The sequence below is a fragment of the Astatotilapia calliptera genome, chromosome 7, assembly GCF_964374335.1.
Source record: "Astatotilapia calliptera chromosome 7, fAstCal68.1, whole genome shotgun sequence".
Lineage (NCBI taxonomy): Eukaryota > Metazoa > Chordata > Actinopteri > Cichliformes > Cichlidae > Astatotilapia > Astatotilapia calliptera.
The window spans coordinates 29,210,303-29,232,572 of record NC_137428.1 but is presented as its reverse complement, the minus strand read 5'-3'; the positions used below and the strand labels follow the sequence as shown (position 1 = coordinate 29,232,572).

Here is a 22,270-nt window from a genome sequence, read left to right as displayed (position 1 = left end):
CACTCAATGTTAAGCCACCTGAAACAGAAACTTTGGTTGCATGTTAAAAGCAGGGTTAGATCATGTCATTTCAGCTGCTCATCTTATAAGGGTTGTACCTACCTCTCTATTTTTACTCACAGACCATTTGCACACTTCTTTTGAGTTATAGATGCTGTACGCTTTATTTCTTCCTTTTTCTTTCTTGCAGCCCTGCTTTGTTTTCCTGCATCTGGGCTTTGGCTTTGATAAGAAATTGCTCAATTTTTATTGTTAATTCACTAAACGACAGAAACTTTGACATACATATTTATCACTGAGGTAGGGACAAATGCAAAAGTGAGAATTCATATTCACTTTCAGTTCTATTTTCTGTATGTTCATCACACATAACTATTGTTGCATGCATGTTAACACACATCTAAGTGTCAGCTTTACTTTAAAAGCCATACCTCTATTTTTCAGAGACAACACCACTAAGTAAGTAGCTGTGAATAGCCAGTCCATGGCTGTAGCTCAGTATTTTACAGTGAACAGGTTTGTTGCAATCAGTTCTGTGTTTGTGAAATTAAAGGCAGGCCTGCCGTATTTTATTTAGTCACGTGAGATCATTTTATTGTTGAGCGCGAGTCTTTCGAGAGCATTCATGCCACTTTATTAAACCAGGGGCCTCTGACCTGCAGTGAATCTGAATGAAGATTATAATTAGATGCTCACACAGTACAAATAAAATACTGTTTATGTGTGTGTTTCTTTGATTTTGCTTTGTACTGTTACACTCCCATTGTAGTAGATGAGCTGTTCTGTCACTTTTCCTCTTTTCCTCTTTCCTCCTTTTTCCCCCCTGCTATCTCCGCCTGGCTGAAATCAGTGCTGTGAGGCGGGTTGAAAAGGACTGTGGTGCAAGCCTGAATGCTCTGCCTGTGTCTGGCTGTGTCTTCCTCTCCCTCGTGAGGTGCACACAGGGCCCAGCTGGCAGCCCAGCTGGCAGCCCAGAACAGCCCGTTCAGCTGGATAGCAGTGGGAAGCAAAAAAAAAAGAAAGAAGAAGCAGGCATGTGTTTCTAGTGTGTGTATTTTTACACATGGGTTAACATGGTATCCTCCTGTTTTCAACTTAAAATAAACTAAAGTGTGTGAGCCACTTTAAGGGATACACAGACCTCACCACTTTACTACTGTTATCGCTTTGTGTTGATTTATAGTTGATAAATGAGTAGACGATGTAGGTTGTAGTCCTGAAAGAAGATACTCAAAATGAACCTGGCTGCATTTTAAGGCTAAACGTGAGCTTACTTTATTTTCCTCCTTGACAGAGTAAATGTAACTTATATTGGTTTTCACATTTGTAGCATCTCATAGACATGCAGAGTATTCATGTTGAAGTCAGAGAACATTTTGGGAAACAAGCTTTGGAAGAACTATTGCTGCTTCATATCCATATGAACCTATGAAATATGCTGAACAGTTGAGTTATTGGATTCATCCAGGGTGTGGGCTCTTCTCTTCTCTTCTCTTCTCTTCTCTTCTCTTCTCTTCTCTTCAACCTGCTACTCAAAACAAAGAATCATATAGTGATGAGACATAAAAAGTCAAATTAAAGTTGACTGAACAAATTAGTTTAAAGTTGCTAAAAACACTCAAGGTATTGGAAATGACCTCCAATTTAAGGCATTTTAGAACCCAGATAATTTTAATGGTCAGTATCCTGACTGACTGGCAGCGATTGTCGATCTTCTTGGAAATGTACCAAGGCAGTGAAAAGGTTGATAAGGAACAGTGTATCTTGGCAGGAGCAGGCAGAGCTCTGTTGGTGAGGCTAGAAAGGAAACTGGGGTGACAAGGGAAGCATTATAAGTCTTTTGGAGCCTCCTGCTAGTCAAAGTATTAGGTTTGTGTGTGTGCATGCACGTGTTTCTCAGTGAGTGCCTATTTGTGTTCATAATACAGCTGTCTGTGTGTTTTGTAGGGTATGTGACATCCAGCACAAGTGGGTATTTTTAAAAATGTATTTTATGTATGTATGGGTGTATATAGTATTGACTGTTGTATGTGCATAAAATCAAGTTTCGCCTGGCTTTCTCAAATCAAAGTGCAAGTCTTAGTATTTACCTTAAGAAAAGCAAACAACATGCTCTCTGGACCAGCAGGCAGAAGGCCTGACTATTAGACATTATAAAAAAGGTGGACATGGCTTTGGGGTCTGAAAGACGTGAGAAAACTGCCTCCGGGCTTGTGCTGACGAGTTTGTGGGCTTGGTTTCAGAAATAAGTTTCAGGATATGACTTATAATATCCAGCTTATGACTTGTAATGGGCAAGTGTTTAGCCAGTGAGCATGCAGTTTCATAAATCCACCTCTCACTTCTCACATCCAGTTTCAAAATGCTAAGATGAGCAATGGGAAATCGCTTCACAATGGGACTTCAGAAATCAGCGAGTGATGGCACTATAGCTATCCCTAAAGTTTATTTTAGCCATCTTTCCAAAAGTAGTTAAACAATTTGGAAAAAAAATATAAACAGTTAAAACAGGAATAAAGATCTGGACGAATGAAATATGTTGCTGTATGTGAAAAAGTAATTGTCCCTGTCCTGATTTCTTAGGTTTTGCCTGTTTTTACAACACTTGAATATTTCAGATCATTGAAAAGAGTTTAATGTTAGTCTAAGATAACCCATAAAAATGATTAAAAAAAAAAATAATAATTTAATTTAATAAGAGGAAACGGCCACCCAAACCTTTCTGGCCCTTTCTCAAATCTTTCAGCCCTGGTTGCTACCAGACCTGCTGGATCAGTTAAATAGAACCTGTCTGACAATGTAAGGTAGGCTCATAGAATGCTCTCAGTCATTGACATCTGAGCGTTCTTAGGTGTTGTGACGGAGTGACCCGTCTCAAGGCAGAGTCCGCTGAGTATGGCACCGCCACCATTAGATCACCACCATTAGTTCGATTTGGCACCCGGGGCGGCGTATCTTTCTGACGACAGAGTAGAGGAATAAAAGGGGTGAGGAGCAAGTTGTCAGCCGCATCGGGGGTGGCTAGATTTTGGTTCCCACTTACTTGTTAAGGGCGTCGGTCGGGGAGACGTGCGGGGGGGATCGCCAATCGTGCAGGGTGACGCAAGCCGATGGTATGGGGGTGTGGGGTTTAAATAATGAGTTCACGTGTGTCTGGACCGTCATGAGAATGGCCTCATTACGTGGGCCGTTAATGGGTATATGAAGTCGGGTAGACTGCCGGGAAATAGTTGAGAGCCTGTATCAATGTATATGTTTTGTGAGTGTATAATGAAAAAGAAATTCTGGGGGAGGGAGACAGGGATTAAAGTTAGAATAAAGAATTGGTGGTGACGCCAAGGGGGAGGGGTTACGGGATATAAGAGACGGCGAGCCGGATATGAAGGGGAGTGTGTTGTAACATACAGGCTGTGTAGCGCGGATCTCAGTTTTATGTCTTTGTAACCATCTTTTTATGCACTGGGGAGGCCGTTTCAAATAAAGTATCCACACTAATACCTTACCGACTACGCCTGTGTTTGTCCGGGAGAGGTCTGGAAGGGGACCCCGTGACATATGGTGTCAGAAGTGGGATGGCTAGTCGGAAGAGGAAAACGCGCCTCCCAGCGAAGCGCACAGGGCTGCGGTCCCAGCAGCATGAGCTTCCGGGGGAGAAGACAGCAGAGGAGCTGGCGTGGGACACAGTGCCGGCGTCATCTTCTTCAGCAGAGGAGGAGGAGATTTCCGGCAGGATTGGTCCGGAGTTGCCTACAACCTCGACCGCAGCACGTGATGGAGAACTGATTGCGATGATGAGGGACTTCCTGGCGGGACAGCAAAGGAGAGAGACGGTGTTATTGGCAGAACTCAGGGGGCTGAGGACCGTTCCCTCTCCTAATGCGCTGTTGCCGGCGGATTCAGCTAGTCAGCAGAGCTCAGGGCAAGTGTTAGCGGGAGCTAGCACTACGGCCGCTACGGCTACACCGAGCACGGTAACAGCGAGTAGCCCCAGGATGGTGCTGCCTACCCCGGCCCGGCAGCGAGAATCCCGGCCGTCGTTACTGGAGGAACCGGCTCGCCAGTCCCTGGCAACGACAAGCAGCCTCGACCAGACGGGCGGAGAGTGGAGGCGATCGGAGGGGCCAAAGATTCCACCGTACCAGATGGGGGAAGATATTGAGAACTATTTGTTGCGCTTTGAGCGAGTGGCCAGAACCTGGAGATGGCCGGAGAATGAATGGGCCTGTCGGCTAGTTCCGTTGCTAGCGGGGAAGGCGTTGGAGGCCTATACCGCAATGGATGAAGAAAGAGCCCACTGTTATGAGGATTTAAAAGCTGCCTTGTTAGTTAAATTTGACATTTCCCCGGAGACGTATCGGCAGCGGTTTCGCTCTAATATTATTCCACCTGGGGAGAGCCCCACCGAGACGTACTACCGGCTGAAAGGACTGTACCGGCGCTGGCTTCGACCAGAGCAGCATACGAAGGACGAGATGGGAGAAGCGATTATTTTGGAGCAGCTAATTCGAGTTCTTCCAGGGGAGGTGAGGACCTGGGTGAGGGAGCATGAGCCCGCGGACGGACTGGCCGCAGCCAAGTTGGTGACGCAGTATTTCAATGCGCGGAGAGGAGCGGCCCCGGTCCGCTCAGCTGGGACGCCACAGCGATCGTCCCCGCAATCCGCGGGTCTGCCGAAGCGGGAGAGTAACCCCGAGCCATCCGGGGCCCCCAAGGTATCCACTCTACGAGGAGCGGGTAAGGACTTTCTTTGTTATTACTGCCAGCAGCCCGGCCATAAAGCCTCGGTGTGCCCCATCCGGAAGGCCAAAGTCACTGGGGCCTGCTATGCACCTCGGCTGGAGGCGGAACCAACAAAGGTCCAGCCAGCTGAGGGGCAACGCTATAAAACTGTAAGGGTAAATGGGCAGCAGGTTACTGCTTTGCTGGACACTGGTAGTTTTATGTCATTAATTAAGCAAAGCTTGGTACCAGTGAACTGTGTGGACTATAGTCGACAAGAAGAAGTGTTATGTGTGCATGGTGACAAACATCCCTACCCAAAGGTGGAAATAACAGTGACTATTAATGACCAGCCATATTTATTGTCTGTTGGGGTGGTACAGAATTTGCCGGTAGAGGTTATTCTGGGGATGGATGTGCCTGTGCTTATGGATTTGTTGCAAGAAAAAGAAGAGCGGGACACAGAGACAAAAGGGAGGGAAACGGGGAATGTTCAAATGAAGGTGTTAGGCCCAGTGGTCACTAGGGCCCAGGCGAAGGCGGGATGCCAACCCCTGCCAGACTTGGACAGTAGTCTGTGCGAGGGTGGCACGAAAGGGCCGAGAAAATCTCGTCGCCAACGCCGCTTTGAGAAGCAGCTATGGTCCCAGGGACCGGGCAATAAGAACATGAAATGGGATGTACCTGAAAATATTTCTGTGTTGCAAAGGGAGGATGAGACGTTGGAAGTGTTGTTTGCTAATGTGCCTGAAGGGGGAACAGGGAAATGGGGAGGAAAAGAGAAGTTTGTGGTTGAGAAAAATGTGTTGTATGCAGTTGATGGGGACCACCAGCGGCTTGTGATCCCTGCTAGTTGTAGACCTCTCATTCTGCATTTAGCTCATACCCTCCCCTGGGCAGGCCATTTGGGTCGCCAAAAAACCTATTTACGGGTTAGTACGCGTTTCTTTTGGCCGTCAATGTATACGGATGTACAGAAGTACTGTCGTGCATGCCCTGTGTGTCAGAAAACTTGCCCAGCGCGCAAATCGGATCGGGCTCTGCTACAACCCTTGCCGGTCATCTCTATCCCCTTCCGTAGGGTAGCTATGGACATTGTGGGTCCGTTAGTAAAAAGTGGTCGGGGTTATCAGTACATATTGGTGGTGTGTGATTACGCGACCCGTTTCCCAGAGGCGTTTCCGTTGCGAGCGATCACAGCCCCTAATGTTCTGCGCGCACTGATACAGTTGTTTTCTCGGGTGGGGATACCTGATGAGATTTTGACCGACCAAGGGACTAACTTTACGTCGAAGTTAATGCAGCTCTTCCACACTCAGTTAGGCGTTTCGGCCATCAAGACGTCACCGTACCATCCACAGACAGATGGGTTGGTGGAGAGGTTTAATCAGACTCTCAAACGGATGTTACAGAAGTTTGTGTCAGACACGGGAAAAGATTGGGACCAGTGGTTACCCTTTCTTTTGTTCGCGTATAGAGAGGTTCCACAGGCGTCCACGGGGTTCTCCCCCTTTGAGTTACTGTATGGGTGGGAGGTACAGGGGCCGCTTGATCTCGTTCGAAAGGGGTGGGAGTCTTCGACCGTGGCTCCAAATGAGAAAGGGGTGGTGCAGTTTGTGCTGGAGATGAGAGAGCGGTTGGAGCGGTACCAGGCCGAGGCCGAAGCCAATCTGCGGGATGCTCAACGAAGCCAGAAGATCTGGTATGACCAACAGGCCCGGCAACGTGAGTTTCAGCCCGGACAAAAGGTGCTGTTACTTCTCCCTTCTTCCAACAGTAAACTGCTGGCAAAATGGCAAGGGCCCTATATCGTGCTTCGCCGAATGGGACCAGTGACGTATGAGATCCATCATCCGGGAAAAAAGAAACCGAAACAAACCTACCATGTGAACCTCCTGAAGGAATGGGTGGAGCAGCCCCGTCCGGCTCCGAGGGAGGCACTGATGGCCAGGGTGGTGCACGGAGGAGGACAGAGTGAACCTGAGCAGGCTACGGATTCAAGGTCTCCGGTATTGACTCATCTGACCTCACAGCAGGCTGCGGAGCTACTGAAAATTCTGCAGGAGACGCCTTCGCTGTGTTCCGTTAACCCAGGTCGGACTACCTTGGTTGAACACGTGATCCGGCTAAAAGAGGGACAGCCCATCCGGCAACGGCCCTATCGGGTTCCGCAACACTTGGTGGAGAAGCTGCGACAGGAGGTGGAGAAGATGCTGGAGCTTGGAGTGATCGAGCCGTCCTGCTCCGAATGGTGCAGCCCGGTGGTCATTATCTTCAAAAAGGATGGCTCTTTACGCATCTGCATCGACTTTCGAAAGCTAAATGCCATCTCCGAGTTTGATGCGTACCCCATGCCGCGAATTGAGGATTTACTGGAGAAGATTGGGGCTGCCCAGTATATCACCACTTTGGACTTGTGCAAAGGCTACTGGCAGGTGCCACTGGAGGAGACGTCGAGGCCGTACACTGCTTTCAGGACCCCTGCCGGGCTCTTCCAGTTTACCGTGATGCCCTTTGGCCTACATGGGGCACCGGCTACCTTCCAAAGGCTGATGGACAAGTTGTTACAGGGCTGTGACGGTTATAGCGCCGCCTACCTGGATGATGTCGTCATCTTCAGCCACACGTGGGAGGAGCATATGCAGCATTTGTCGGAGGTCTTGGGAAGAATTCATAAGGCCGGGCTGACTCTGAACCCCTCGAAGTGTGAATGGGCGCGGCAGGAGACTCGCTACTTGGGCTACCAGGTGGGACGAGGAGAGGTGCGACCGCAGCTGGATAAGGTGGAAGCTATCCAGAATTGTCCTCGGCCTCGCACCAAGAAGGAGGTGCGGGCTTTCCTGGGACTGGTTGGTTGGTACCGAAGGTTTGTGCCCCAGTTTGCAACAATGGCGGCGCCGCTGACGACATTACTGGGGAAGAACCAACGAAATCCGGTCATATGGACCGCAGCATGTGAACAGGCGTTCCAGGGACTGAAAACTTGCCTGTGTTCGACCCCCGTGCTCTGGAGTCCGGACTTTAAGAAGCAGTTTTTGGTCCAGGTGGATGCCTCCAAGAGCGGCCTGGGAGCCGTGTTGGTTCAAGGGGACCCGGGCGAGGAGCACCCGATCCTATATCTGAGCCGCAAGCTGCTGCCGCGGGAGACCAATTACTCGACGGTGGAGAAGGAGGCTCTGGCGATTAAGTGGGCGCTGGAGAAACTCCGGTATTACTTACTGGGAAGAGAGTTTGTGTTGGAGACTGATCATCGGGCGCTTACCTGGATCCAGTCCATGAAGGATCATAATAGCCGACTTACACGCTGGTACCTCTCACTGCAACCTTTCAGGTTCACCATCCGGCACAGACCAGGTACGCTCAATGTGGTGGCGGATTACCTCTCTAGGTTGCCGCACATCGCCAACCTCCGGGGGGAAGGGGATGATGTGACGGAGTGACCCGTCTCAAGGCAGAGTCCGCTGAGTATGGCACCGCCACCATTAGATCACCACCATTAGTTCGATTTGGCACCCGGGGCGGCGTATCTTTCTGACGACAGAGTAGAGGAATAAAAGGGGTGAGGAGCAAGTTGTCAGCCGCATCGGGGGTGGCTAGATTTTGGTTCCCACTTACTTGTTAAGGGCGTCGGTCGGGGAGACGTGCGGGGGGATCGCCAATCGTGCAGGGTGACGCAAGCCGATGGTATGGGGGTGTGGGGTTTAAATAATGAGTTCACGTGTGTCTGGACCGTCATGAGAATGGCCTCATTACGTGGGCCGTTAATGGGTATATGAAGTCGGGTAGACTGCCGGGAAATAGTTGAGAGCCTGTATCAATGTATATGTTTTGTGAGTGTATAATGAAAAAGAAATTCTGGGGGAGGGAGACAGGGATTAAAGTTAGAATAAAGAATTGGTGGTGACGCCAAGGGGGAGGGGTTACGGGATATAAGAGACGGCGAGCCGGATATGAAGGGGAGTGTGTTGTAACATACAGGCTGTGTAGCGCGGATCTCAGTTTTATGTCTTTGTAACCATCTTTTTATGCACTGGGGAGGCCGTTTCAAATAAAGTATCCACACTAATACCTTACCGACTACGCCTGTGTTTGTCCGGGAGAGGTCTGGAAGGGGACCCCGTGACAGGTGTCCAAAAAACAACACAAAGGCTCATCTCACCTTTGCCTCACCATAATGATCCCCAAGACTTTTGGGGAAATTTCTGTGGATTGACAGTCAAAAGTTGGACTTTTTTGGAAGATTTGAATCCCACTGCAACTTGTAACAAACTAACACAGCATTTCATAAAAAGAACATCATATCAGCAAACATGGTAGTAGAAGTGTGATGGTCTGGGGCTGCTGTGTTGCTTCAGGGCCTGGGTGACTTGGCATAATTAATGGATCCATGAATGCTGCTCTTTACCAGAAAATCCTGAAGGAGAATGTCTGGCCATCAGTTTATCCCCTGAAGCTCAAGTGCTTTAGGATTATACAGCTTTACAGTAATTCTGAACATACGAGCAAGGCCACCTCTGAATGGTTAAAATAAAATGTATTTTGTTTATTTATTTATTCAAACATAGGTTCATTTAAAAACTGTATTTTGTTAGATCTGAAACATTTAAATGCAACAAAAAACTAAGAAAGCAAGAAAGGGGCAAGTACTTCTTCATGCCACTGTAATTTAATATTATTTTACCTGTTTGCTTTAATATGCACTACTTTCGAATTATGCTAGGCACTTTTGCTCTTTCTCTCCCTCTCTCTCTCTCTCTCTCACACACACACACACACACACACACACACACACACACACACACACACACACACACACACACACACAAAAGCCAACTGTGCTAAAAATGGACAGCAGCTGTCTTTGAGCCAAGAGTAGTGTAAACATCTGCAAAGTATCCTCAAGACTGAAAGCCTGCAGGGATGAAAGAGACTGGGGATTGATGCAAAGGACCGTGTCTGAATGCTACTGAGTCTGATGCTTAGTTTTCTTTTGGACTGGTATTTGCTTTACTTTGTCAGATATTCTCTTCAATTAATATTATTTCATATGGAACAAGACAGTTGCCAGACCAAACATCCAAGAGCACAAAATGAGAGTAAACCGTCATATCGCAGAAACCAGTATAGATTTGGCTTATTAATAGCTACAGTTAGTAGTTACAGTTAATTAGTCTTATTGAGGTGTCTATAAAGTATACTGGGATTAGAAAATCACCAAACTATGTATGAAATAACAGCAATGACAATGTTTTAAAATGATCTGCTCAGCAAAGCTATCAGCAGAGTAAATAAGCTGCCAAAGAAGCACAGTCCATAGACACGCATGCAACCGTGTTGTCTGTTGCAACATAAGTAACAACGCCCATGCAGAATGAGAGTTATCATTAAATATTCTCAGTATATACTAGTTTTAACGATATATTTGTGTTACTTTGTACCTACATTGTACACAGTGTATCAAATTATTGTTGCACAACTAACCTGTAAGGTAGGGTCTAAGCAAGTTGTGGTGTGTTCGTCCATTTGCTTTATAGTGTTTATGCTAGTGTGGGATGTTAAAGTAGCACTGCATATTTTTGTTGGTCATTAATATTCAGAAAAGGCAGAATAGATTATAACAGGTATGCATGGGAGCACCTTTTTTGATTAGAAAGTGAAACAGGTGGAGAAGGTAAATAGAGGTGTGTGTGTGTAATTTGTGTGCACAGTCCCTCATTACAAAGTGGGTGAAACATAGTTTCTAACTCCTTGGCATTAATTATGATATTTATCCAGTAAAGGTTAGCATAATTGGCTGTCAGCTGAATGGTCTTTGTGTTATGATTGTGTTATAGCTCATTCAGACTAGAGTCGAAATAAGACAACCTTCTTGCAACCAGGAAAGGTCAAAGGTTGCCTGGTGATTGTGTTTAACTTTGTCATATTTGGCAACTGATTGCAAGTAGTTGCAGCTACCAACTGGTTGCCAAGAAGTTGGCCATGCTGATTTTTTTTTTTGCTTTTCATACACATGAAACATAACAAATGTTAAATAAATCTATTTATATGTGGTTATTTATAATTCTTTACTAGGAAAATATGACAATTCAGTTTAAACATGATCTTGCTTTATTGCCACAACAGGTCGCACATTACTTGTTTTACCCGACTCTGCTCAGATCAGCGGGTTGTTGTGTTTGTGCCTTTCCAAATAGATGTTGCCAACAGGGAAGTTGGCACACTAGTTCTAGCCTCACTTGATAATTGTACCTTGTTTTGCAACACAAATTTAAGAAGAAAAAAGCATAAGAAACAAAAAAAAAACCCCAGAATATTTAGAGGAGTAATCAGATTTTAATTTCCTCAGAGTGGTTTGAAATGATAAAGAGAGCACTTTAATTTATATAGTGCCAATTCACAACAGGTGTGCCCTCAAGGTGCTTTTAAATTGTAGGGTAAAGACCTATAACATAAAAAAAATCTCAATCAGATGGCTCTTTATGAGCAAAGACTTGGCAACAGTGGGAAGGAAAATCTCTCTTTTAACAGGAAGGATCCTGTGGCAGAACCAAACTCTCACAAGGGCAGTCTGCCCCGACCAGGTGGGGGTTAGGAGAAACAAAGGCAAGTAGAGGGAAACGGGGCAAAATACACATGCGAGAGAACCAGTTTAAAATTATTTACTATATGAATGAATAAATGCACTAGTGCTGTATAATTATATCGAGAGTGAAAAAGACTTTAATGAAGAATAAACACTTAGTCCACCAGGGGAAACCCACCGCTGTCTAAGCATATTGCAGCATAACTAAGGGATAGTTCAGAGTCACCTGATGCAGTCCTAATTATAAGCTTATCAAAAAGGAAAGGTTTGAGCCTACTCTTGAAAGTAGAGATAGTGTCTGTCTCCCAAATCCAAACTGGTAGTTCTGCCTTCCATTCTGCCTTTAGAAACTCTAGCAACCACAAGTAAGATCCTGAGATCCAAGAGCTCTGTTGGGACAATATGATACTATGAGGTCTTTAAGGACACGGGGTCTGATTACTCAAGACCTTGTAAGGGAGAAGAAAGATTCTAATTTCAGTTCTGGATTAAACGGGTAAAAAGAAGATAATATGGTAGAAACATGCTCTCTTTCTTGTCCTGTTTGTACTGTCGTTGTAGCATTTTTGCAACCTGAAAATAATGCATTACAATAGTTCAGCCTAGAAGTGATAAATGTATCAGTTAGTATTTCAGCATCACTTTGAGACAGGATGTTTCTAGAATTAGTGATATTGCACAAATGTGAGCAGTGCTACAAATCCATGTAATACTCACATTGAAAGGCACATCCTGGTCATGATTCCAAGATTCCTCTAAGTGTTACTGGAGGCCAATGGCAATGTCATCCAATGTAAGCATCTGTTGAGATGCTGTGTTTCTAAGATTTTTAGGACCGAGTACAATAACCTCAGTTTTGTACGAGTTTTGAGGCAGAATATTAGAGGTCATCTAGGCATTTGTCCTTACAGTTTTTTACAGACGCTAGGACACATTTCTCAATACTTAGGTCCTTTTGCAAAACTCCTCACACAGTGAGCACAACAGAAGTCTATGTGGGCTAAACTGAGGACCAGTTATCATTGTTTTGGCACAAAATGCATTCAATGACTACATCTCTCAAATTTCATGAATTATTTTCTCACTCAGACACAACAACTGCCAAAAATCTTTGTACATACAGGACATTTTGCATGTACTTACATACTGTTTTCAAAACTGTTAAACGTATGGCCAAAACAATAACACAATGCAAAACTTAAAAAGACAGCAAAATCCAACAGCAATATTTTATTGAAACATATTTTAAATCTAAAAATGCAGTTTAACCAGCCACAGCTTATTCTCATTGTAGATGAACATCTACACAGGTGTTACTCCTTCAATTTTTCAACTCCTTCAATTCTGGCATGCCAGAAGATTATTTCCTAGGTGTGTTGCCCTAGATGACATAAGATGTGATGTGGATGAGAACCTGTGGCCAAATGGAGAAGACCGAGTAGAATAGCATTACTGTTGTATGTGTATCAGTGGATGGTGTGTATACAAATTCTTGTATTTTGGGATTACTTAGTGCAAAAAACTAAAAATACATAAACAAATATTAATGAATTCTGCATGATGTCTGATTCATTCCAGTAACATATATTGAAATTATAAAGAGAGATGTGTCCTTGTTTTACACAAGAAAACACTGTGTAATGCTACATGTTGTTAGTGTTTTTTAGGTCATTGTTTTGTGGGTGACAAAGTGTGTTTGTCGGCTGTCAACCTTTGCTAGTGTTCTGGAAGAATGAGTTTATTTGAGACCTGAATAAAGTCTTTTGGTAGTTGTAGTGCATTTTGAATGTGAAATGAACTGCTTTGCCAAGCTGAAGGTCAGTTAGGAGAATTGTGTGAAGAGTTTTGCAAAAGTGACCTAAGTATTGAGAAATGTGTCCTAGCGGCTGTAAAAAACTGTAAGAGATTCTGTAACAAACCACGGCAGACCCGGCAACGCATCCATACGCTTTTCAGCATTTTTTATCGACTCTCGGTTGCTGTTCACAGTCACACGCACACACAGCTGCAGCTTTCCAGCTCGCAGCTGAACACACTGACAACAACCAAACCAGGACCACACTAACACCGTTGGGGAACGCTGGTGGCAGTGGCGGCGGTGCCGGCCAGGACCAGGCCCGAGCGGCCAGATTCTTCCTGCAGGCGGCGTGATGCCACCACCTGTTCCCACTGTGTGTCCACCACTTCGGCCACCATTCGGGCCAGCTCATCCACTTGCTGGCCTGGTTGTGGGTCCGTCATGCCTCCCATCCTGGGTTTCGGCACTACTGTGACAAACCACGGCAGACCCGACGAGACATACATGCTTTCCAGCATTCTTTATTGACTCTCGATTGCTGTCCACAGTCACACACACACACTGCTGCAGCTTTCCAGCTTGCAGCTGAACACACTAACAACCAAACACAGGACCCTACACCAATTTTAAGCTGGTGAGGCAGGATTGTGATGCCGTGCAGGTGTGTCCGCCTTCCCTGCCGTGGCACTGCCGACTACACTCCGCCACACATGCCTTTACACATGCCTGACATCATCTGCATAGCTGTGAAAATGTTCCTTCGAATGATACTGCCTAAGAGAAGCTCTTAAAAAGTATTGGTCCCAGCACAGAGACCTGTGGAACTCCATAATTAACCTATACAATTAACCTATTGTTGTTAATTATTAGAGGTGGGAATCACCATACAACTCACGATACGATATTATCACAATACTTAACGCACGATACGATATTATTGCAATTTTTAAAAATATTTTGCGATATTCAAATTCTGTACATAAAGGTAAACTTTATCAATATTCATTTTATCTAATATCAAAGTCTCGCACTCAGTCTTTCTCTCATTTCAGTCAGTTTTATTGTTGACAAACTCAACGGTTTGTATTACAGTCTAGTCCAACTTAACTGAATGCAACCATCTGGTACAATTATAGCTATTCTGAACTATGCAATTTATGAAAACTATGCAGCCCCTTCAGCAACTGAAGAATTTGAAAGTAAATTAAAACAAAATATAATTTTACATTAAATAAAAAAAGTTTTGAACTTAATTAAAATAAAACATGTCTTAAATTAAAATAAGTAAACTGTCATGTTTATTGCTGCCAAAAAACAAGTTAAACACATTTGGACAGTGAAGGAATGTCAGGATTCTTGCTCAGAAAAAGGAGCTGATCAACATGCTCTGAAGTCAGAGCGTGTTCCAGTCCACAAAAAATGGTTTGTAACAAAATATCGATTTCTGCTGTCCCTGTATCGATACATTATTAGCAAACAAAATATTACCATACTACACAGTATCGATTTTTTCCCCCCACCCCTATTAATTATGGAGTCTGAATTATTGTGTACTGTGAGAATATGACTCAAACCACTGTAGCGCAGTATCTTTAATACCGAATCTCTGTAATAAAGTATTGTGGTCTACAGTATCGAGTCCTTCACTAATGTTGCTTGTGTACTGTGATGATCTCTGAAACCTGAAATTCTTAAAATCAACCATTCATCTACAGGTGATCAGTTAGCTGCTTACAACTACTCTTTCAAGAATTTTTGAAAGAAAAGGAACACTGAAGATTATCCTATAATTAGCTAAGACAGCTGGGTCAACTAGAGGCTTTTTAAGTAATGGTTTAATTACTGCCACATTAAAGGCCTGTGGTACATAACCCGCGAATAAAGATAAAGATAATAAAGTGAATACGGTTGATGGTTTTGAGGAAGTATTTACTGAAGCTAACTTTGAAAGATCAATTGGAGAGTTAAAGTTTAAAATAAATAAGAGCAGTTTTATAGGTGCTGTACATAATGATACATCTGTGGGACTGCTGTGAAAAATTTTCTTCTCTAATGGTGAAAATTTTAATTGTGAAGAAATTCATGAAGTCATTACTAATTAAGTTCAACAAAGCTCGGACTCTTTCTCAGCCTGGCTAGAGTGCTGAAAGGAAACCTGAGGTTATTCCTGTTTTCTTCTAATAGTAAGTGAATTAATGTTGCATCTTTACAAGGGACTTTTTTTTAAAAAATAGAGCGACAAATTATTTTTCCAAGTCAAATAAAGGTGAAACGCTAGTATGGGCAGAAATCTGTGCCATCAGAAACTGAATTTGAATAAGTTAAATTGCTCGGATTGAATCTGAATTGTAACTTGAATAAATGCTTTTACAAACTGAATATGAATTAGCCTAATTTGAAATTCTATTTATTGGTTTGAAAATGATCATCACTGAATTGAAATTGAATTTTATATTTTGAAAATGAATTCATTTGCTTTGAAACCGTATTTTATCCTTTAAAAATTTAGCGAGAGCCACAGTATCCAGAGACGTACACCGAGAGGATAAACCTTAAGCTGTCAATAATAAATTGCAGCCTAAAAATAACAATCATATCACCAGCAAAATCACGTAACCTCTAATATAGACGTTTATTTTGGGTCAGTGTGACTGTGTTTGTGTTATCTCTAATAATCCAGATTGACCTTTTGTCCTGATACTTTCTCATTGTTAAACCTGCTTGCTTTGGGTGGGTTTTTTTCCCCAAAGCAAGAAGGGCAAGGGCAAAGGTGGACACTGAGAAAAATAGATTGCAGGGTGAGTGATGAGGCAAAAAGAGAAGTGAAAGAGGGAAAGGGAGGAGCAGCGAGAGGAAACGGCCAGAAATGCTTATGGGTGTTTCCTGCCACCTCTCTTGTTTAGAAGTTACCTCATGCCTCAATACTAATAATAGAGCTTTGCCTGGATTTCCCTACCTTAATGCTAATTCTTATCTCAGTGTGAACTACACAGTGGCATCCCACAGTCGTAATTTACCAGCAGAGTCAAAAGTTGTTATTTGCAGTTGTGGTGGCTGGTTGGTGTTGCAGGGATGCATTTAGGAGTGCATGTACTGCAGTTAGATTATTTAGTGTGTGCTTTTACATTGTTCAATGTATTTTTGTGAACTTGTGATTCATTAGTGTGAAACCACAGCTGAGACTTTGTAGATGGAACATGGGTCAAATAGATGGTTGTAAAAAGTTGTCTTTTTCCTTACTTCCTCACTGTCATTCGCATCACCATAGCTTTGCAATGCATGTAAAATCAAGCTGTTTTTGCAAACTAGTCTACTTTATTCTTCTGAAGCATATAAAATTGCTTTAAATGACCCACAGATGCTTTTTCTTTGATTTTTCTGGTTTCATTGCTTCATCATTTTATTCTCTTGTCTATCACCTTCACTTGAACTAAGCTTCGTTTTGCGCTCTTTTGTTTTTTTGCCTTTCTCTGGGTAATGACCTCTTTTTTTGGGGTGTTCAAAAGACCTCTAAAAGTGAATCACAAGTACTTTCACCATTTTTAGAGCCACTTGCCTTTCTATAAGATGCTTTTCATGGATCTCATCTCATCATGACTGTTTTCTGCTTCTTTCTTTTTATTTATTTTTTTCTAGGGGATTTTGCTCATCATCTCCCACCACTTCCGCCTTCCGTCTTCCATTCATGAGCAGCGTGGCTGAATTTAACAGCGGCAGCCATGGATGACAAGGGCTCGGTGGGGAAGATTAGCGTGTCTTCAGACTCAGTGTCCACTCTCAACAGTGAGGACTTTGTCCTTGTGTCCCGGCTGGGGGACGAGACACCCTCCTCTACTAATAATGGTAGTGATGACGAAAAGACAGGACTGAAGGTAAGGTTGGCTGGGTGTAGGTACGGATGGAAGTGCAAGGTAGAAAAGGGGGACTTGTTGGAGATTAGGTGCACTAATAGTCACTTAGGCACAATGGCATAAGGGTCTTCCCATTAAAAAACTTCCATGAAAAGCCTTCCACCTGACACCCCAGGAATCAGCTTTTTTTTTTTTTTTTTTTTTTAAGATAAATTTACAATTTTACATAAGTAGTTGCAAGTTTACTTTCATATTTCTAACATTTATTACAAGTTAGAGGGTCTCAAAGTGGTTAGAGGGGTTCAAAAAAAATTGAATGCATGTTTTTTCCAGCATTTGAGCATCAAGATGACGGAGTATGTTGTAGTTTCAACAGCAAAACTGCACCATATTTATGTCTACGACATAGAGTAGCAGAAACAAGCATTGGCACCCGAGGTGTGTGTGTGTTTGTTTTTCTTTTTTAATTTTACTGAAGAAACCTTTATCAAAACATAGTGAGTGCGTGATATAAGAGGTCCTGTCTTTATTTACACTTTTTTTCTTTATCTGAATTCACACTCATCTTCCAGCTGCAATTTCTTGAGGGTCATTCATTTGCTAATATAGTCCTATTTTAACACAACACATAGGTTATGTAAAATGGAGAAACATTGGTGAAACGTGTTCTGCATAAGGGTCACAGAGGGTCAGGTGGGAACTTTGTTTTAGATTAGGCTAATTTTTTAATAGATAGATTTTTTTATATGGCCTTACCATTAAATTCCAGAGGTGTTTTTACTTTGAATAGACTCATTAATAATAACAGTTAAGATGGCCTGATCAGATAAGTAGAATAAACTGTACAGTATAAAGTAGGAAACCAAACGAGAATGTCCAGCACACTAAATGGTGTGACTATTATTACCTTGTGTGTTAATTAAATCTGATGGACCATGATATATCAAAACATCTCAATGTTTATTCATCTTTATTTATTTGTTAGAAATAGAACTCATAAAAAAGCAAATTAGGAATTACAGTTTATACAGATTCATGTTGCTAACATACTGTTTTCATTACTAACAACCATCTTTTTTTTCTTTTTTTTTAACATCTAGCAGGGTTTGTTAATTTCACACTCTTAACCATAAACCAGCATTTATTGTTTTGCTTCCTCATTCTCACTTTGCCTTTTTTGCCGTAGTTGGTCATAGTTGGTGTTTGTATTTGCTACTTTTAATGACGAAGCCCTTGGTGATTTGTGCACATCCACATAAACTGAGGGTAAATTGTCTGGTTAAGTTTCCCTGTGCTGTTTAGGCTGCAAATGAAGGATGTCATTCATGCATCCACCGCCAGATATTGTTGCCACTGAGTGTGATTAAGTTGGATGCTATTTAACTTTGGGAGACCGTTTCCCAACTGCTGTGTCAGTCAGGTGCTTGTGTTTAAATGCGTAATATGATATTGTGCTATAGCGAGGCTGACTTACAGCTTGTTTTCTATGGTTGAATTCACTGCTCAACTTTGAAAGATATCCAGGTATTGTGGTGATATAACCTTGCTTTGACCCATTGCTGGGGAAAATATCGGTGCTTTGTGATGCGGGCGTAGCTCTTTTCACAATATAAAGACTTTCTAGGAAATAATTGTGACTGCCAGCCACTATCCTGTGTGTGTCCCTAATGGGTTCAGATTACCTCTCTTCGCCTCTTCTGCTCGATCTCTTCACAGGATGCATTTTGTCCACGTGTCTCTCAGTTTAGTTGTTATCATGTTTCTTTTTATTGAGTTGCCTTAAGAAGCGGCCTCACACGTTCGGACTATTTTCATTACTGTATGTCACTCATGTACGATACCTGTTTGTTTGTAAAGAAAAGTTATTCTGTAAAGTTCCCAGAAGATGGCGCCAGCAGAGCATAGATGTTCAATATCCATTCGCTAGAAAGTTGCTCTGCTTTGACCTTCTGTCGTGTTCTGTCTTTTGAGTTTTCATATTTCATTCATAAGACCAGTGTCTGTAAAAGCATCACAGCTCTTTTTTTATGGACAATAAAATCAAGTTTTTGCGCTGCGTATTTTGCCATCGTCTGCCTGCTGTCAGATGGTTAAAAAGCAGAACGTGACACACATCCTCTGTTCTCACAATGTAATGGCGAAATCACTCCATCCACTGGCACGCGGTCATCCTGACATCATGTTTTGGTTTTTGCCGACACACTCTTGTGCACATCTCCCTCCAGTCAGCCCATCCAGTCAGCAGAGGAGTCAGTGTCTAAACTTGTTGTTTGTTATGCAGGTGATTTCTGAGGAAGGGGTCAGCTTTAAGGTCAGTCTCTTCTCTCGCTCTCTTTCCTTTCCTCAGCTTCTCTCTTGCTTGTGAATATTATTCACCTTATTCTTCCTGTGATGTGATTCAGTGGTGATTCTGTCTGTGATTATTTGTGCTTTCTGTAATTTTGCCGTCTGTCCAGCGATGGCCTCAGCTCTTTAATACTTTGGATTTGATGATGTTAGAATTAGACTGTAGGCTGTAGTTATGCAACAGTCGCCCAGGCTTGTAGCACTTCCTGTAAAGGCCCTCTACAGCTACACAGTTACAAAACGTCAGAAGTGTGAACGTCAATATAGAATTGATAGCACACTTACGCTTGTTTAGAATGCTTTTTCTTTTTTTTATCATGTTAATAGTCCTGTATCACTAAGATAATTGGCAGTGGTAGTATCCATCCTGCAAATATATTAAGATAATTAAGTCCAGCAGCAATGGACAAATGACCTCATTCTTTTCTGCCAAAGACATAAATTAGGTTTTACTCTATCTGTTTGGAAAAATGTTCTATATTTTTACATCATTTTTGTTATCCTTAAATGATCAATACAACAGTGACCCCTACCGGCTGATCTCCTTTTCTTATACAGCTTTTGGATGCTGCTGCAGCAGGCAGGGAACAGGCATTTACCTCACTTTGTGCTGTTTGGCCAAGCTCAAGGTTTCAGTTGATACTTTCATTTATAATCAGTGTTGGCATAACTCTAAAGTCTTGATACGTCCACCCAAAGTGATCTCAATACAATGTACTAATATTGAAATATACCTAAGATACATCTTTAATGGCCAAACTGAAACAAGTGATTCATACCTTAAACACGCTGCAGTCGCTCAAAATACATTTCCATGTCACTGTTATGGGCAAGGCAACTGCATGTTTCTGCAAACTGCAAAACTCAATAATAATTCTTAATTCTGGTTAAATTGTTTGTTTGTTTTGTGCTTTTTTTGTGGTTGGGTGCATGATTATTTCTGCGTGTGTGTGTGTGTGTGTGTGTGTGTGTGTGTGTGTGTGTGTGTGTGTGTGTGTGTGTGTGTGTGTGTGTGTGTGTGTGTGTGTGTGTGTGTGTGTGTACACCTATGTGTGTGCATCAGATTGTAGGCAATGGAAGTGAGCAGCAGCTTCAAAGGGAGCTAGAAGATGTCCTCATGGACCCATCAATGGCTGACGCTGGCCTTGCGTCAGAAGCAAGGATGGATGATCTCGGTAGGGGCGATCATGCCCTTTATACCACAGCGTCACCTGTAGCCCCAGGCACTGACCCTCTGAGCGCACCCCCACCGCCACCCAAGCTGGAAATGGTGCTTCCTGTTCAGACAGCCCAAGAGAGTGAGCTGAATGAGAGGTCATACAGAGGCAAGTCAGGATGAGATGAAGTTGAATCATATTTATACCGACAATTTTACATCACATGTTTTAAACCATCCTGTTTCCTCATTCGTTTTGTTTCCTAAAGGATGAGGACTGTTGTCATTTTGTTCTTGGTTTCCTTGAATTTCATGAATTTTGCCAATTGATGTTATATTTTTTCCTTAAGCTTCTCTTACTTTTCCATTCCTTCTTTCTAACCTCCTCTCGCATGAAACTGTACAGCTGAAAGATTATAATAGATGTCATAATATTATCCTTTTCTTTCTTTCACTGCCTGTCTTTTCTCATAACTGCAGCTGATGAATCATCATCAGAATGTAGTCCTGGCAGCCCCATCCCAGATGAGGACAGCGTCGTGTTCAGCCAGCTGACATATCTAGGATGTGCCTCAGTCAATGCCCCCCGGAGTGAGGTAGAGGCCCTCCGTATGATGAGTATCCTCAGAGGGCAGTGCCAACTCCCCCTGGATGTTACACTGTCTGTGCCAGGCGTGTCTGAAGGGACTGTCAGGTAGGGCGAAAATATAGATTTTCGGTCAGTTGTGTGGATTAGTTCTAGTGCAGATGTCCAAACTTGGTACACTCTTGTTTCTTTTAAGAATTTAAACAACAGTAATTTTATTGGTGTTTTAACAGGTTGTTGGATCCACACAACAACACTGAGATTGCCAACTATCCGATCTATAAGATTTTGTTCTGCGTACGAGGCCATGATGGCACACCGGAGAGTGACTGCTTTGCCTTCACTGAGAGCCACTACAATGCTGAGATCTTCAGGATCCATGTTTTTCGCTGCCAAATCCAAGAGGCGGTAAGCATTCACTGATTATGCAACTGTCTTTGTCTAACTTAATACCACTATGTGGTATATAAGGCACTCTTTTCCAAGCTAAGGTCACAACAACAACTAGAGTAGCCAACCCCAAAAAGTTTGCAAGCAATGTAGTTGCTATTCAGTTAGTGAACAAAAGGGGGAGTGAAAGCTTCTTGATTTTATATATGGCACTGCCGTCTCTTCTTTTCACACTATTGCACCCCTCAAGTACAAATACATGTGCACACACTTGAGTTGTGGACACGGCAGCTCTGGGGGTGACCTGATGTGGCATTAGGACGCCGGTGTTGGTTTCTTTGGGTCTTGTGGGCCACGGGCACTCAATCAGTGGAGAGTTTGTGGATTCAGTCAAAGTCAAGTTTTCTGAACCTTTTATGATTGCGATAATTCAAGAAGGAAGTCTGGGGTAGGACACAGCTCTTAGGCAGCATGGCTTAGGTTGGTGATGTGTGTTAAATTAACATTCACATAAATGTCCCAAAACAATTTCCTAGCCTGTAATGAGATGATTGGTGTATCTGCCGATTATTGTAATGCTGTGTATGCAGTAGGTTCAGCAGAAATGTAAAGGAAGAGAAGAAGGTACCCGCTCATGAAACTGGGTTAAAGCTCTGCTTTCAGTGTTCAGTGACCTGATTTCTTCATCATGAAAGCCGTCTCCTTCAGTGTCACAGTGAGCCCCCAGACACTTCATCCTGTTATCCAGTTTCCGAGACTCCGATCTGTAATACACATACTCACTAAAACACTGATGCAAATACTCTCACTCAAATTAAAAAATATTCTGGACATCTCTGTT

General features: G+C 43.1%; 1 protein-coding gene across 2 annotated transcripts in view; it reads left to right on the top strand.

Annotated features, from left to right (window-relative positions):
* The window catches only part of rabgap1 (RAB GTPase activating protein 1), an 81,453-nt gene that overhangs the window by 3,787 nt on the left and 55,396 nt on the right, over positions 1 to 22,270 (top strand). The window contains exons 2-6 of one of the 2 annotated variants that reach the window (XM_026174138.2): positions 16,737 to 16,972; positions 19,233 to 19,262; positions 20,361 to 20,622; positions 20,934 to 21,147; positions 21,273 to 21,447. In XM_026174138.2, coding sequence (XP_026029923.2) covers positions 16,820 to 16,972; positions 19,233 to 19,262; positions 20,361 to 20,622; positions 20,934 to 21,147; positions 21,273 to 21,447 — 834 coding nt within the window. In that variant the 5' untranslated portion in view covers positions 16,737 to 16,819. The remainder of the gene's footprint in view (positions 1 to 16,736; positions 16,973 to 19,232; positions 19,263 to 20,360; positions 20,623 to 20,933; positions 21,148 to 21,272; positions 21,448 to 22,270) is intronic. The other variant, XM_026174139.2, reaches the window with a different exon arrangement.